The sequence below is a fragment of the Nycticebus coucang genome, chromosome X, assembly GCF_027406575.1.
Source record: "Nycticebus coucang isolate mNycCou1 chromosome X, mNycCou1.pri, whole genome shotgun sequence".
In the NCBI taxonomy this organism is placed as follows: domain Eukaryota; kingdom Metazoa; phylum Chordata; class Mammalia; order Primates; family Lorisidae; genus Nycticebus; species Nycticebus coucang.
Window position 1 is genome coordinate 186,331,000 of NC_069804.1, and position 14,460 is coordinate 186,345,459.

At 39.8% G+C, this 14,460-nt stretch overlaps 2 protein-coding genes across 2 annotated transcripts; both read right to left on the reverse strand.

Moving 5' to 3' along the window:
• Window positions 1-6,540: 6,540 nt before the first annotated feature.
• CMC4 (C-X9-C motif containing 4) lies at window positions 6,541-13,169 on the reverse strand. Its single transcript, XM_053579534.1, has 3 exons — window positions 13,048-13,169; window positions 11,985-12,052; window positions 6,541-6,912 (listed from the first exon to the last, which is right to left on the reverse strand). Exons 1-3 carry the CDS (start codon window positions 13,104-13,106, stop codon window positions 6,764-6,766), a joined length of 276 nt encoding a protein of 91 aa, XP_053435509.1. The 5' UTR covers window positions 13,107-13,169; the 3' UTR covers window positions 6,541-6,763.
• Window positions 13,170-13,269: 100 nt separating this feature from the next.
• Window positions 13,270-14,049, reverse strand: MTCP1 (mature T cell proliferation 1). The gene is made up of 4 exons (XM_053579533.1): window positions 13,912-14,049; window positions 13,631-13,801; window positions 13,497-13,548; window positions 13,270-13,404 (listed from the first exon to the last, which is right to left on the reverse strand). Exons 1-3 carry the CDS (start codon window positions 14,014-14,016, stop codon window positions 13,501-13,503), a joined length of 324 nt encoding a protein of 107 aa, XP_053435508.1. The 5' UTR covers window positions 14,017-14,049; the 3' UTR covers window positions 13,270-13,404; window positions 13,497-13,500.
• Window positions 14,050-14,460: the final 411 nt, after the last annotated feature.

Consider the following 14,460-nt stretch of genomic DNA (forward strand, 5'->3'; position numbering starts at 1 on the left):
TACTGGTGTCTATTTTCTTTTTTAGCTGGTTTTAGATTGCAGAAAGAGAGCTATTTATATTTGCTATAATTATCCTGACAAAAGTGGCATCATAAGTTCTATAAATAAAAAATCTGAATATGGAAAAGTAGGAGCTGTGCTGAAGGAATTATATTTGGTGAGAAGGTCTTTAGGGAAACCAGCTGCTAGAAATAACATTGTTGGGGGTAGCGCCTGTGGCTCAGTGAGTAGGGCGCCGGCCCCATATACCGAGGGTGACGGGTTCAAACCCAGACCTGGCTGAACTGCAACCAAAAAATAGCTGGGCGTTGTGGCGGGCGCCTGTAGTCCCAGCTGCTTGGGAGGCTGAGGCAGGAGAATCGCTGAAGCTCAAGAGCTAGAGGTTGCTGTGAGTCCTCTGACATCATGGCACTCTACTGAAGGCGGTAAAGTGAGACTCTGTCTCTACAAAAAAAAAAAAAAATACATTGTTGGATCTTTTTCAGACTTTTTTTGAGACAGACTTCACTCTTGTTGCCCTAGGTAGAGTGCTATGACATCACAGCTCACAGCAACCGCAAACTCCTGGGTTCAAGAGATCCTCTTGCCTCAGCCTCCCAAGTAGCTGGGACTACAGGTGCCCGCCACCATGCCTGGCTAGTTTTTCTATTTTTAGTAGAGATGGGGTCTCATTCTTGCTCAGGCTGGTCTCAAATTCCTGCGCTCAAGGAGTATCCACCTGCCCTGGCCTCCCAGAGTGCTGGGATCACATCCGTGCCTGGCTGGATCGTCAGACTTGGCGAATCATTTAGGGACATGAAGATAGTGCCCAGGAATGTTTTCCACCATGCAGGATAATGCTTCTCATGGCTATTTCCAAAAGGTTTATTTAGGTGGGAAAGGGAAGAAGCTCTTGGATTTTTATTTCGTTTGAAAAGGTTTAGGTTTTGGATATGAAGTATTTTTCACCTCTTGTCAAAACACTTGGGGTAAGCCATAGGTCGTCCACTGTGCCAGTTCTATTTTTTTTTTAATTTAGTTAGTATGAAACATAAAATTTAAACCAGAATTTTAAAGAAGTAGCTGTCCAAGCATACAGAATTGAGAAAGATAGTGATAGTACATGTGAAATAAATTATTTCCATCATTTGTAATCTGCTGTCTCATGATGACCACAGCTCTTAGAATTATTCTTTGAAATAAAAGTTTATGCACGCACACATATAGAAAGCACATTTTGTCGTAATGGCAAGTTGTTATGTCTGTAATCCCAACTAGAATATCAGCTTCCATAAAGCAAGGTTTCTGTCTGCTTTACCATTATACTCACAGGGCCTACCACTTAACAGGTGCTATTTGTTGACTGTATGAATAATGACCTTACAGAAGAAAAATTCACTATGAAAGGTTAGTTTTACTAGTAATTCTTTAAATTGCAGACCATCCTTTGAAAAATGTGTTTCTAAAGGCATTTAATATGTTTTTAACCTATCTTGAAAATGATGTATTGAATTTTAGAAATGAAACTACTAGTGGCTATGTGGAACTTTGTAGAAATCACCTGTTTGCATTTTTCTTATTTACGGCAAGATTAATTTGCAATATTGGTTAATCATCTCAAAATTGGACTGGTATGAACCTCTTTGCTGCAGATTTTTCTACAAGAACTTAACATTTTCCCCCACTTTTTATTATGGATAATTTTAAACATAAAGTAAACAACAATACAATGGCCCTCCCATCTATCCATCACCCACTTAACAACAATCATGAAATTAAGATATACTTGTTTTATCAATTATTGTGAAACAAATAGACCAACATATGATTTTATCATATCTCCACATGTATCTCTAAAAGGTAAGAATTCTTTTCAAAAATCAGAAATACTTCATCATACCAAAAATTAAAAATAATTCTTTAATACCATCCAATATATGGTCATTGTTCAAAATTTCCTTGTCTCAAGTGTTTTATATTTTGAGTCAAAATCCATACAAGGTCCACATTTCATTTGGGTAATCTCTTACATTTCTTAATCTTACACGTCCTCCTGAGTTTTTTGTTTGCAATATATTGACCCTGAGTCATCTGTTAACTAGTTCCCCACCTGCTGCTTCCAGTGCCTGGGTCTCTAGGTGGTGCCATGTATAGTGATCCTGAATGCAGCCAATTAACTACTTGTGTGATTTACCAACACCAATGGAATGGCGACAGGAAACTCTAACGGAAGTGTTAGCTTTTGGGTTGCATGTTGTACCCAATGTTTGTCCAGTGGGGTGGGGGTTGTATTTTGGTCCATGTTTTTCCTGTGATTATTGGTAAGGACAGCAAAGATGAACAGGTTGTAACAGATAATAATCTGGCCTCAGACTATCCTGATTGTCCAGAATGAGATATTTAGGACCCTTCTAAAGTTAACTCCCAGTTGATTGTTTCTGGGACCATAAGGGACATGTTTGAGGTTAATATTTTAGATTGGCCCCATCCTGGTGATGTAAGAATGAGTTTGAGTTCTGCCCATAGATTGGGGCCACCACAGCCATTTGGGGTTGTGCAGAGCTGGTGTGGAGGTCGGACATCTGCACCAGTGCGCACCTCAGGTTTCAGTGTGACTAAACCATCAGTGGAGGAGGCTCAGGCATGTAGGGTAACGTCTGAATCAAGGGCTCGTTTGTGCTGGTAGCTTTGCTTCAGGTGGTTAAGTGTAGGAGATAAAGGTTTCCCCAAAAGAACAGGTGCAAAACCGAGATGACACCAGGACCAGGCGGCTCCATCTTTGAATGCATTATTTTCATTGGGCTAGTGGGGCCTGTTTAGGCACGTATTTTGTTCAATACCAGAGTGCAATAACATTGTGGGGATTACTTTTCAGTGGTGGGGGAGCTGAAGCTTTTCCTTGAACTGAGGAACTGGGCTTTGAACGTGTTCCGGGACTGGGCGCCCCCTGCTGGCGGGGATCCGGTGACAACGCACTGGGGACTTGCAACTTATCAGCCTTAGGGTGGCGGCTAAATAGTAAAAGTGCGTTGCTGGTACCGCCCTCTGCCCACCAGGACTTGGCAGTGCCTGGACAGCTTTCGGGCTCAAAAGACCTGTCTGTCCCTTTCCGTGCCACTGCCGGTTCTCCGTGTCCTTGCCAGTTAGAGCTACTCTTTGGCCCAGTGTTTCTCCCATCGTGAGAGTGGGTAGGATGGGGTTTGAGTCTCTCCTTCCGGAAGTTCTCTCCAGAGAGGGGTCCAGGTATGACTTCCAGCGGCTGCCAGCTTGGGGTCAACATGGCAGTGTCCTTATTAAGGACACCTGGGTTGGGGGACCTCTTGCCTGAGCAACCCATAGCCATCAGTATCATTGTCATTCTTTTTTTTTTTTTTTTTTTTTGAGACAGAGCCTCAAGCTCTCACCCTGGGTAGAGTGCTTGGGCTTAAGCGAGTCTCTTGCCTCAGCCTCCCAAGTAGCTGGGACCACAGGCACCCGCCACAATGCCTTTTTTTGGGTTGCAGTTGTCATTTTTTTAGCTGGCTGAGGCTGGGTTCGAACCCACCAGCCTCAGTTTATGTGGCTGGCGCCGTAACCACTGTGCTACGGGCGCCGAGCCAGTATTATTGTCATTCAGACTCTTCTCTCAAACGGCCACTTGTTTGTTCCAAAGTTACCACTCAAGTTCCGGACATCCATTAACAGGAATAGTAGGCCCCAACCTGGCCCACCATTACTGTGAGAGCCCTTGCCACTGAGTCTGGTTAGTTGCTGGCAGAAGACCAGGTGGGATTCCAGTTGGAGGACTGCACGCTTCAAGTAGCTACTGTGTAGTAAACTATTGTACCAATGTTCTCTCCATGATCCTTTGACATTTGACAGAAAGATGGACCTAAATAATGGTTGCCCTCTTTCTTGAAGCCTCTACTTATGTACAGTTTTGGAAAATACAATCAATCTCTGCTTGAAAAAAAATGGTATAGGGATGGATTTGAAGTTTCTGAGAATAATTGAAGTTTTCATGATCTGTTTCTTCTGAGGGAAGTTTTGATTACATTCACTTTTGGACCTAGTATGATTCCTGGTAAATCAGATCCAGAACTAAAATACATCTTCTGCCCAGTTCTCCAAGACATCACACTAATGTTTAAACGATTGAGAAGAAAATCTATTTAACTTATGGACCTCCTTTCCCAGAAAGGAGTGGTTTACATCTATGATGTTTTTATTCTTAAGGAATAAATTAAGAACATTATTTTTCTAAAGAAAACTCAGTGTTGCACTTTTTCACATTTTTATAAAGCTGTAAAGTCACCTTATTGAGTTGCCAAAATTGTCTTTAAAGTGGTAAGAAATGACGATTACTGGGCGGCGCCTGTGGCTCAGTCGGTAAGGCGCTGGCCCCATATACCGAGGGTGGCGGGTTCAAACACGGCCCCGGCTGAACTGCAACCAAAAAAAATAGCTGGGCGTTGTGGCGGGCGCCTGTAGTCCCAGCTACTAGGGAGGCTGAGGCAAGAGAATCGCTTAAGCCCGGGAGTTGGAGGTTGCTGTGAGCTGTGTGAGGCCACGGCACTCTACCAAGGGCCATAAAGTGAGACTATGTCTCTACAAAAAAAAAAAAGAAATGACGATTACTGAGAGCAGTGGTCCTCATACTTGCTTGCACACAGTAATCACCTGTGGAATTTTAATAAGTTGACCTCTCTTCTCATAGAGATTGTGAGTTCATTGGTCTGAGGTGCTGTTGGGGCAGCCTGAGGTTTTAAAGTATCTCGGATATTTCTAAAGATTAGCCAAACTTGAGAACCACTTAAATACAGCAGGTGCTGATAAACTTGGAGGTCTGTTAAGTGATTACTTAATAGGCCTTTAAACCTTTTAAAATTAAGTGCCATAAACTTCACATGCCTTCTGGATAATGAACCCAAACGTAATATGATAGTCTATTAAATGTTTTAGGAATCCTTGGAGTGGATGCAAGGAAAGGAGTTGTTGCACTGTGGCAAAATGGAAGAGCAAGGTTGTGGGTTAATGGAATATTCCTATGAGAATGACTTACCCATTACAAAGGCAAAAAACTACCTTTCCAGCTAAAAGGCCAGTCACTAACCAAATGATTAAACTTAGCATCACTAATAACCAATTTAGGGGTTATATTTGGTCTCTAAAATGGGGGATGAAATCACAGTTCTTACCTTACTAGGTTCTTTCCTGAAGACTGAGATTCAATGGTAATCTCAGTCCTTAACACATTAAGTGCACTTAGTAAATGTTAAGCTTTCTCTGATGGCCATTTTATTTTTTGTATATTATAATAATAAAAGAAGAATACAATTTAAATCACACTCTTTCACTGCTCAAAGAAAGGAACAAATAGATTTGGGATTTTCAAAACTCTAAAGTAATAAACCTTGTGGAAAAATCTTAAAACAGTATGAAACATGAGTATTTAACTCAGTAAAAATAATTTTGTAATGCAACCAAAATCTATTTGATTATATAATGATTCCTAATGTAAACCTTAGCACCACTATTGATTGATAATTTGAAATAAAATTTAGATTTGTAGATGATGTATGCATTATAGTCATAAATGTTTTATAAAATTAATTCTATTAACACAAAAGTTCATTCAAATGATTTCATGTGAATTTAGCACTGTTACTCTGGTTTGTGGACAAAATCTCTCCAAGGCAACATTTCTTCAAGTCCCTCTGGAGAACACTGAAGAAATGATGCCTGCAAAACAGGTTCATTTGGCAAGAACTGCATACAATGTTCCTTTTGGAAGAATCATAATTCATAATAACACACAAAAATCTCTGAAGTCTGTCAGGAAAGAAATTTGTTTACTTGTGTTTAACCTAGCATTCCCTAAATTTATCACTGGAGCCTCTCTTCTGTTACAGCAATTCCTAGAAACACTTTGGGAGAATGCTGCTTTAAAGAAAACTGTTTTTTTCTCAAATAGTAATAGTATTTGAACATGGGGACCTATCAGAATTTGTTCCTGCTCTTAGTCATGGCAATGGTGATTCTAGCACTTAGTTGAGGAATGCTAATGGCTTTTTGGATAGTGTCTCTTTCTATTCTGTAAAGTGACAACTGTCAACAAGTTTCCTTCAACTGCTTTGTATTAATGTTGTTCAGATCCTCTGGAACAGGTTTTTATTATAAGGATATAAAGAACAGATAAACCACCTAAAAATTTTAATTTTAAAAAATGATTTTTTTTTTTCATTTGAAAAGCATCATTCCTACCACTAATATTAAGCACTTCTGCCTAGGCACCATGGTGGGGATGCAAAAGCAGAAAGAAATGTTCTTACTGGCATCTAGAAAGATGCTTTGCTATCCATTATTGGAAGTACAAAAGGTATTGAGTTAGGTTAAAGGAAACTTTTATAATTTAGCGTGTAATAGTGTCAAAACTGTGATGCTGGAGGGGTAAGTCCTTTCACCTTACATACTTGATTTGACTAAGTTTCACGAATGGCACTAGTGGTCTGAAGGCTAAAGAGCACTCATTAATACCTATACCTAATAGTTTTAAGATACATTTAGTATAAAATCAAAAATTTTCACTTGTTTATTTTAGCAGCTCAGTTTTATTACATTCTACATATTTGTCTTTAATATATTTATATTATTTTGCCTGTTCTGCATAGATGGCATATTTGTTAACTTTAATAGTTGCATTTTTCATTTGTCATTTGCTGCTACCTGGCCTGAACAAGTCAAGAAGATAAATAAAACTCGCTTGGTGGAAACATGGAGCAGCATTTAACTTCTCAGCAGAACTTTACTTTGATGCAGACTTCAGTGTCAGGTTTTCTTCCTCTTCTTTTTCAAATCCTGAACAGACGAGTGATCTTCCCTTGGCATACTGAGCACAACACTTACGCAGTTCTTGGATGACAGCCTGACACTTGGATTCCATGTAGTTATTGGCTGAAAAAAGGACAAGGCAGATCCTAGTCATGATCTCATAGGACTAAGACAACTTCAGGACTAAGAGAACTTCAGGTCAGCACTTCCCATCCCTTTTCAATTTTGGTACCTATGTAACTGGAAGAAAGGATATTCCCAAGTCCACTGAAATCTATCTGATTTAGAAACCTGTTAACAGGTTCATTAGGAAGAAAATAATGATTTACCAGTAGTTGAAAGCTATTTTATTAATAACACATAATTTCCTTTCTTTTAAGGTTAATAGTTTATGTGTGCATTTTGCTAAGTCAGTGATTTTCAACACTATTATTGGTCAGTAGTCCTTTTTGGTAATTTGATGAATTAGAAAAATGCACATACCCCACACCTTACTTTGCATATGGCTTAAGCTTGTTGCTAGATCTCCCATACCAAGTCTGTGTATCAGAAGTTGGCAAACTGCAGCCTGAGGGTCAAATTCAACCCTCTTTGAGAACTAAGAATTGTTTTTAGATTTTTTTAAGGGTTTAAATGTGCACTCAAAGACCTCATAGCCCACAAAGCCTAAAATATTACCTGTTTGGCCCTTTTCATAAGACATTTGTTGATACCTACTACACATAAACCCTAACTTAAGGAAAACTTGACCTAAAGGTTCTAAGTCAGCTGCAGTTGATCTAAGTCTCCCAGCACTAAAATGGGATCAATTGTAGTAAGCATAGAAAGACACTATAGCAAGGTGACTACATGTCCAGGTTTATAGCTAGAGCAAGTCAGGGGTGAGTTCTAATCCCCACCATACCCGTTACAAGATTTGTGACCTTGGTCAAGTTTTGTAGCTTCTGTGTCTATTTCTCCATCTATAAAAAGGGGTTCACAGTAGAATCTACCTCATGAATGAATTGATTAATATATGTAAAGTCCTTACAACGGAGCTTGTCATCTAGTGAGCACTGAATGTTGACACTCTTAATTTTTCCAGCTCTTATCTTCTCACCTGTACAAAGTCTTTTAAATTTGATTCTTATTCTTTCTTAGCCATGGATTGCTATTTCGAATAGGGTTAAGAATTCGGGAGAAAAAGTTAAATGCAAAAAAAATTTTTCCTTTTCCTTAAAGTTGAAGGAAAGGAATAAAAGTATGTATAAAATGTAATTATGTAACAACATTTTAGATTAGTCTAAAAGATTTTATAAAACACAACAAAAAATTAAAAGTCCAAGAATAAAAATTAGAAATCCAGGGAAATACAGAAAGATTTTCTTAGGTGGTGGGTCTTTGGGGGAGCTTTAAACACTTTTCCTTTGCACCTTTCTATATTTTCATGAACATTTCTATTACTTTTTTGAGAAAGAGAATCTTACTATGTCACTTTGGGTAGAGTGCTGTGGTGTCACAGCTCACAGCAACCTCAAACTCTTGGGCTTAAGTGATTCTCTTGCCTCAGCCTCCCAAGTAGCTGGGAGTATAGGTGCCTACCACAGTGCCTGGCTATTTTTTTGTTGTTGCTGTTGTAGTTGTCATTGTTGTTTTAGCAGGCCCGGGCCGGTTCAATCTTGCCATCCCTGGTGTATGTGGCCAGCGCCTTAAACCACTAAGCCATGGGCACCAAGCCTCTATCTATTACTTCAATAATGAAGCAAAATCATTTAAAAACACAATTTTCAAATTCAGATAACCTTGTACTTTTTTCTATTCGCTCTTCTGACAATAATCATTCACTGATTAAAATATGAAATTTTCTAACATTTGGTCAAACTTAGTAACTGCTGCTCTGTTCAGGTTTTGTCATGAGATTGCAGCAATTAAGTGTCATCTCCAGGCTCCACTTCTAATTTTCTCTTGCTGTTTCCATCACACTTGTCATTACTTCCTCTCCTAAAGCCTTGAACCCCTCAAAGTCATCCATTCAGATTACAATCAACGTCTTCCAAACTCCTATTAGTGTTGATGTCTGCACCTCCTCCCATGAATCATGAATGTTGTTAATGGCATCTAGAATGGTGAATCCTTTCCAGAAAGTTTTCAATTTATTTTACTCAGATTTATCAGAGGAATCACCATTTATGGCAGCTGTAGATCTATGAAATGGATTTCTTAAAATAAAAAGACTTGTAAGTCACAATTGCTCCTTGATCTATTGGCTTCAGAATGAACGTTATGCTAGCAGACATGAAAACAACATTAATTTCCTTTTACATCTCCATCAGAACTCTTGGGTGACCAGCTTCATTGTCAATGAGCAGCAGTATTTTGGAAGGGATCTTTATTTTTGTTCAGGTCTCAATAGTGGGCTTACAATATTTAGTAAACATGCTGGGCATTGGTGACTCATGTCTATAATCTGCCTCTCTGGGAGTCTGAGGCAGGAGGATCATTTGAACTCAGGATTTGGAGACCAGCCTGAGAAGACCTAGGCTCCATCTCTACTAAAAATAGAAAAAAACAGCTGGGCATGGTGGCAGTCACCTGTAGTCCCAGCTACTCAAGAGGCTGATGCAGGAGGACTTCTTGAGCTCAGGAATTGAAGGTTGCAGTCAGCTAGATTGTGCCACTGCACTCCAGCCCTGGCAAGAGAGACAGACTCTGTCTCAAAAAAAAAAAAAAGTAAACCATGCCGTAAATAGATGTGCTATTATCCAGGTTTTATTGTCCCATTCATAGAGCATAGGCAGTTTAGATTTAATATAATTCTTTTTTTTTTTTTTTTTTGTAGAGACAGAGTCTCACTTTATGGCCCTCGGTAGAGTGTCGTGGCCTCACACAGCTCACAGAAACCTCCAACTCCCAGGCCTAAGCGATTCTCCTGCCTCAGCCTCCCGAGCAGCTGGGACTACAGGCGCCCGCCACAACGCCCAGCCATTTTTTGGTTGCAGTTCAGCCGGGGCCGGGTTCGAACCCGCCACCCTCGGCATATGGGGCCGGCGCCCTACCGACTGAGCCACAGGAGCCGCCCAGATTTAATATAATTCTTAAGAGCCCTAGGATTTTCAGAATGGTCAATGAGCATTGGCTTCAACTTACAGTCACCAGCTACATTAGTCCCTAACAACAGAGTCAGTCTGTCCTTTGAATCTTTGAAGGCTGGCATTGAGTTATGTCTAACTATTAAGTCCTAAATGGCATCTTCTTCTGACAGAAGGCTGCTTAATCTACATTGAAAATCTGTTTAGTGCAGCCGCCTTCATCAACTATCTTAGCTAGATCATCAGGATCACTTACAATCTCTCCTACATCAGCACTTGCTGCTTTACCTTGTGCTTTTATGTTTTGGAGACAGCTTCTTTCCTTAAACCTCATGAACCAACCTCCTCCACCTGGTCATACTTTAACTTCTGTAGCTTCCTCACCTCCCTTAGACTTACTGTATCTGGAGAGAATCCATAGTGTTCACAAAATTCTCAAAGGAGTCCATGACCTCCAAAACGTTGATTTACAATGATTTGTCAACCATTCCTCTTAAACCCTACAGTACTGGCCTCGTAGCTTTAGGACATTACTAACTTGTTCTCCCAGTCTGGTTTGTCTGTCTCCAATCTCTTCCCTATTCTTCATGTTACACACACAAAGCAAATTTACCTAAAGCACAATAATGATCATGTCGTTCTCTTACTGATGGAACAGTCAATGGCTTCCCATTACCTCCAGAATGAAGTTCCAACATGGTACCTGAAATTCCAGCCAAAATAGACTCCTTTCTTCAAAATTTCTCTCTGCTTCCTCACTTTGGTTTCTTGCATGGGGAAAGCACCTCCTCACAATGATTGCCTGTCAAAACCCTACCCATTCTTCAAGGCCTAGTTCAATGTGCTTCTACCTCCAAAAATATGTCCAAGGATACCTCAAGCAGAGAAGTTAGCTTTTACCTATGGACCTGCATAGCACTTTACTTTGGCCTTGTGGGAGACTGAGTTGTAGTTGCCTCTCCAAAATCCACTCCCCTCGTTTCTGAGCACAGGGCTACCTAACAAAATATTTCCTGTTCTTTCTTGCAATTAGGTGTGACTTACAACTAAGCTCTTGCCAAAAGGATGTGAAAGGAAGTGAAATGGATGAATTCCACTTTACTTGCTTAAAAAGAAGCCTGGACCTTATCTTCTTTCCCCTTTCCATGAGGAAGAATGTGGATATATTCATGACCTACCATGGAGCAGAACTGTCCCACTGGCCTAGACTAGCCAGTTCTGCAAGACAGAAATAATTGGGGTCACTTGAGTTTCTTTTTTTATCTTTTTGCAGTAGTTTTCTCTTTACCCAAACACAGGCTTCTTCATGGTAGTGTATTAAATTGTATCACGCCTTGTAATTATTTGTATAAATATCTTATCTCCCCGTCTAGGAAGCCAACTTCTAATTGGTCTCCCTGCTTCCTACCCTGCCTCCTACAGTCTTACCAGAATGCTTTTAAAAACACAGTTGTCAACTCCAGTGAAGTGATACCAACCTATTTAAAACTAGCCTTTTTAAAAAAGAGCTTTGCTCAGATTTTTTTTTTTTTTTTGAGACAGAGTCTCACTATGTCACCCTTAGTACAGTGCTGTGGTGTCACAGCTCACAGCAAACTCAAACTCTGGGGCTTAAACGATTCTCTTGCCTCAGCTGCCCAAGTAGCTGGTTCTACAGGCGCCTGCCACAACACTCAGCTATTTTTTCATTGGAGTTGTTGTTGTTTATCAGGCCTGGCCTGGGCTCGAACCTACCAGCCTCGGTTTTTGTGGCCGGCACCCTACTCACTGAGCCACGGGCGCAGAGCCAGCTCAGTAATTCTTAATTCTGGCTGTGCATTAAAATCACCTGATTAACTTTCTAGATGATTCCTGGTCATACTCTAGCTCCGATAAGTCTGATTTAATTGTCTAGGCAAGTTTAAGTTCTCCAGGTGATTCTAATGCACAAACAGGATTGAAAAGTCCTGGTTTGACCATATCACTTTTTTATGCATCTTTGATAACACAATGAAGAAACCTTCAGGATAATTACAGAAATGTTACATTGTAAGAAAAGAGTTTATACAGTTTGCTGATAAAAGAACAATTGACCTCTTATAGTTAGTTCACAGTGGAAAAATATTTAAAAAGCATTTTACATACTACCTTGTAAACATTTCTGTATTTCACAGGCTTGTTTCTGGCACGGATCCTTCTGTGGCATATCCAGAAAACTAAAAAGAGAAAAATGATTTTTATTTTGCTTTTTCTCCATAAAGATTTTAAAACACTTCTACGTGGAATTTTCTTCTGAGACAAGTCATATGCCCATACAATTGCTGGAAAATTACAATAAAAAATACTCTTCCCGTTCATAGGATCATATTGATAAAAAAATCAACCATATTTTTATATTATCTATTTAATTAGATTTGGAAGATATAAATAGCTTAATGTGACGAAACCCTGAATTCAATCAACTCATCTTGAATATTGTAAACTAATGTTAGACAAGAGGAGACTATACCATAGCCCATCTCTATTACTCACAGAAGAAACTCTTGGTAAATGGTTAAACTCCTTAAGCCTTTTTCAATTACTCTTATATAAAATGGGAATCATACCTACCTCAAAGCACTGACAAAGGATTAAATGTGATAAAATATATAAAACGCACACAATAGTGCCTGGAAGTAAGGACTCAATACATGGTAGGTATTATTCCCAAGAATTAAAAAAAATTAAAACCTTACATTTAGTATGTATAAACTGTTATGACTACTTTAACTTAAAAAACTATATATTAGTAAAAGCTTTCCTAGGACTCAGAAATATTTGATACTATTACTTCCTGAGAAAGGTATCAGTTAAGTGCTATTTTTTAAAGTCTTACAGAAACCAACTTATTTAAAATATCTGTAACCAAAGAATGAATTTAGGTGCCCCCAATTTTGATCTACTTTTAATAATTTGAAGACAATTTCAGAAAGAAAAAAGGCCCAGGAGCCTTTGTAGATCATTTAATCAATGCAAATCTCTTTTTTTCCAGAGCTCCCTAACTTCTCAGTAGATCTAAATTAGATCAGTACTGGGATGGGAAACACTGGAGCAAAAGCTAGGATATTTACAGGATGGAAGAAGGAAAGGCAGGTGAATTGCTGCAGGGCAAATAAGCGACAAACAGATGTTGATGCTGTTAGGAGCCGCTCTCTTCTCTCTAAATCAGTACCAAGTTCTTGGTGATGAGGGCATCTGTTCTGCAGCAGGTGCTGATTTTGTGGGATTCATCAGATCCCAGTTCCAGCCGATGATGTCTTTTAAAGGTTTTATGGCAATTTCTAAAGGAGTCAATCTCAAGTTACGTATCCTGACTAAGTGCTTTTGTTGACTGGCTTTCTGCCTGCTTTCTCCCTCTCTGCAGTTTCACTTGCAGTATTCTTCATGACCCTTCCTAAACTTCCATGTTCTGGAGTTTTTCAACCCACTCCCTTCCCCAAGGCCCAAGGGTGGGCACTGTAGTAGTGGATGAAGTGATTGCCATATATTGAACAGAACAAAGGAGCATATCTTCCTAGAATCCCAGCACCTGGAAAAAAAAAATCATTCAAATCACCACAAATGAATAGAGTGAAAACAAAGTGGGGCGGGGTGGGGTGGGGGAGAAACAGAAATACATACCAGCTTAATCATCAGGCAAAAGCTTAAGCAACAGCTCCTGTACTCCACTGACCTGTCAGAAAAAATAAAAATTTATAGAGTACTCTGTTACAAGAGTTTCAATACAATGCAAAATGATTAAGCAACATGTGTACCATTAAATGATGCTGTATCTGCCACAAGCGAGAGTTGTTATCCATGTAGCGCTCCTCCGGGTAGAGTTGCCACATGAGAGGTAGCTGGGAGGTAAGAAGGTGACTTGGCCTAGCTGCGTCACCTAGGGGAACCTGAATTTGCTGGACTCGTGCCTTTAGGAAACTTGTCTCCTAATAGAAAGGAATGATCAAAAATAAAACCAAAGACTTCAGAATACTGAAACAGAATATAGAAACAAATTGCTTGAAAGCAAAATCAAATATGCAAAATATAAAGTTACCTCTTCCACGACGGCCACCCATGTGCGCTGGTATTCGTCGCGGTAGATACCCTCTTGGTGAACCCAGAGGTGATCGGGTGGAGCCCCCACATCCTCTCCTGCCATTCTGGGCTTTGGTTTCCAATTCTAGCCCTGCTTTTCTCCACCTAAGCCTGCAGCACCCGTGCACAGGACACAGGTGTGACTTTGGGGTTTGAATGAACTCACCAGTGAGCAAGGGTGACCTGGTAATAGCAGCCAGCAACCAGAACCAAACCTTTTATATGTCTATTTGTACAGCCTAAATAGAACCAAGGACATCTGAAGCTTTCTGTAAGATAAATCAAGTGATACTCAGAGCCTCAGGTTGCTAACTTTCGACTGCAAAGCACTCAAGAATTTGGCTAGATGAGGAGTTCTATGGAAATATAGGACTAAACACTATAGGAAGCTGGAAAGTGGTCTCACTCTTTGCATTCACAAAGTAGGGTCTTGGAAAACATAGATAGCAATAACATATGCCCAAAAACATGCCTAGGGATACACACTCATTTTAGCATGGCTACATTG

What these genes read in the sequence shown, in the direction of transcription:
- CMC4 (XM_053579534.1), bottom strand. Translation starts at nt 13,106, where the DNA reads ATGAATCCCACAAAATCAGCACCTGCTGCAGAACAGATGCCCTCATCA. An exon ending in CCCTCATCACCAAGAACTTG is followed by an intron (nt 12,053 to 13,047) that starts GTACTGATTTAG and finishes TTCTCTTTTTAG; the next exon opens with TTTTCTGGATATGCCACAGA. An exon ending in AATACAGAAATGTTTACAAG is followed by an intron (nt 6,913 to 11,984) that starts GTAGTATGTAAA and finishes TCCTTTTTTCAG; the next exon opens with CCAATAACTACATGGAATCC.
- MTCP1 (XM_053579533.1), bottom strand. Translation starts at nt 14,016, where the DNA reads ATGGCAGGAGAGGATGTGGGGGCTCCACCCGATCACCTCTGGGTTCAC. An exon ending in GGGTGGCCGTCGTGGAAGAG is followed by an intron (nt 13,802 to 13,911) that starts GTAACTTTATAT and finishes CCTTTCTATTAG; the next exon opens with GAGACAAGTTTCCTAAAGGC. An exon ending in AGATACAGCATCATTTAATG is followed by an intron (nt 13,549 to 13,630) that starts GTACACATGTTG and finishes TTTTTCTGACAG; the next exon opens with GTCAGTGGAGTACAGGAGCT.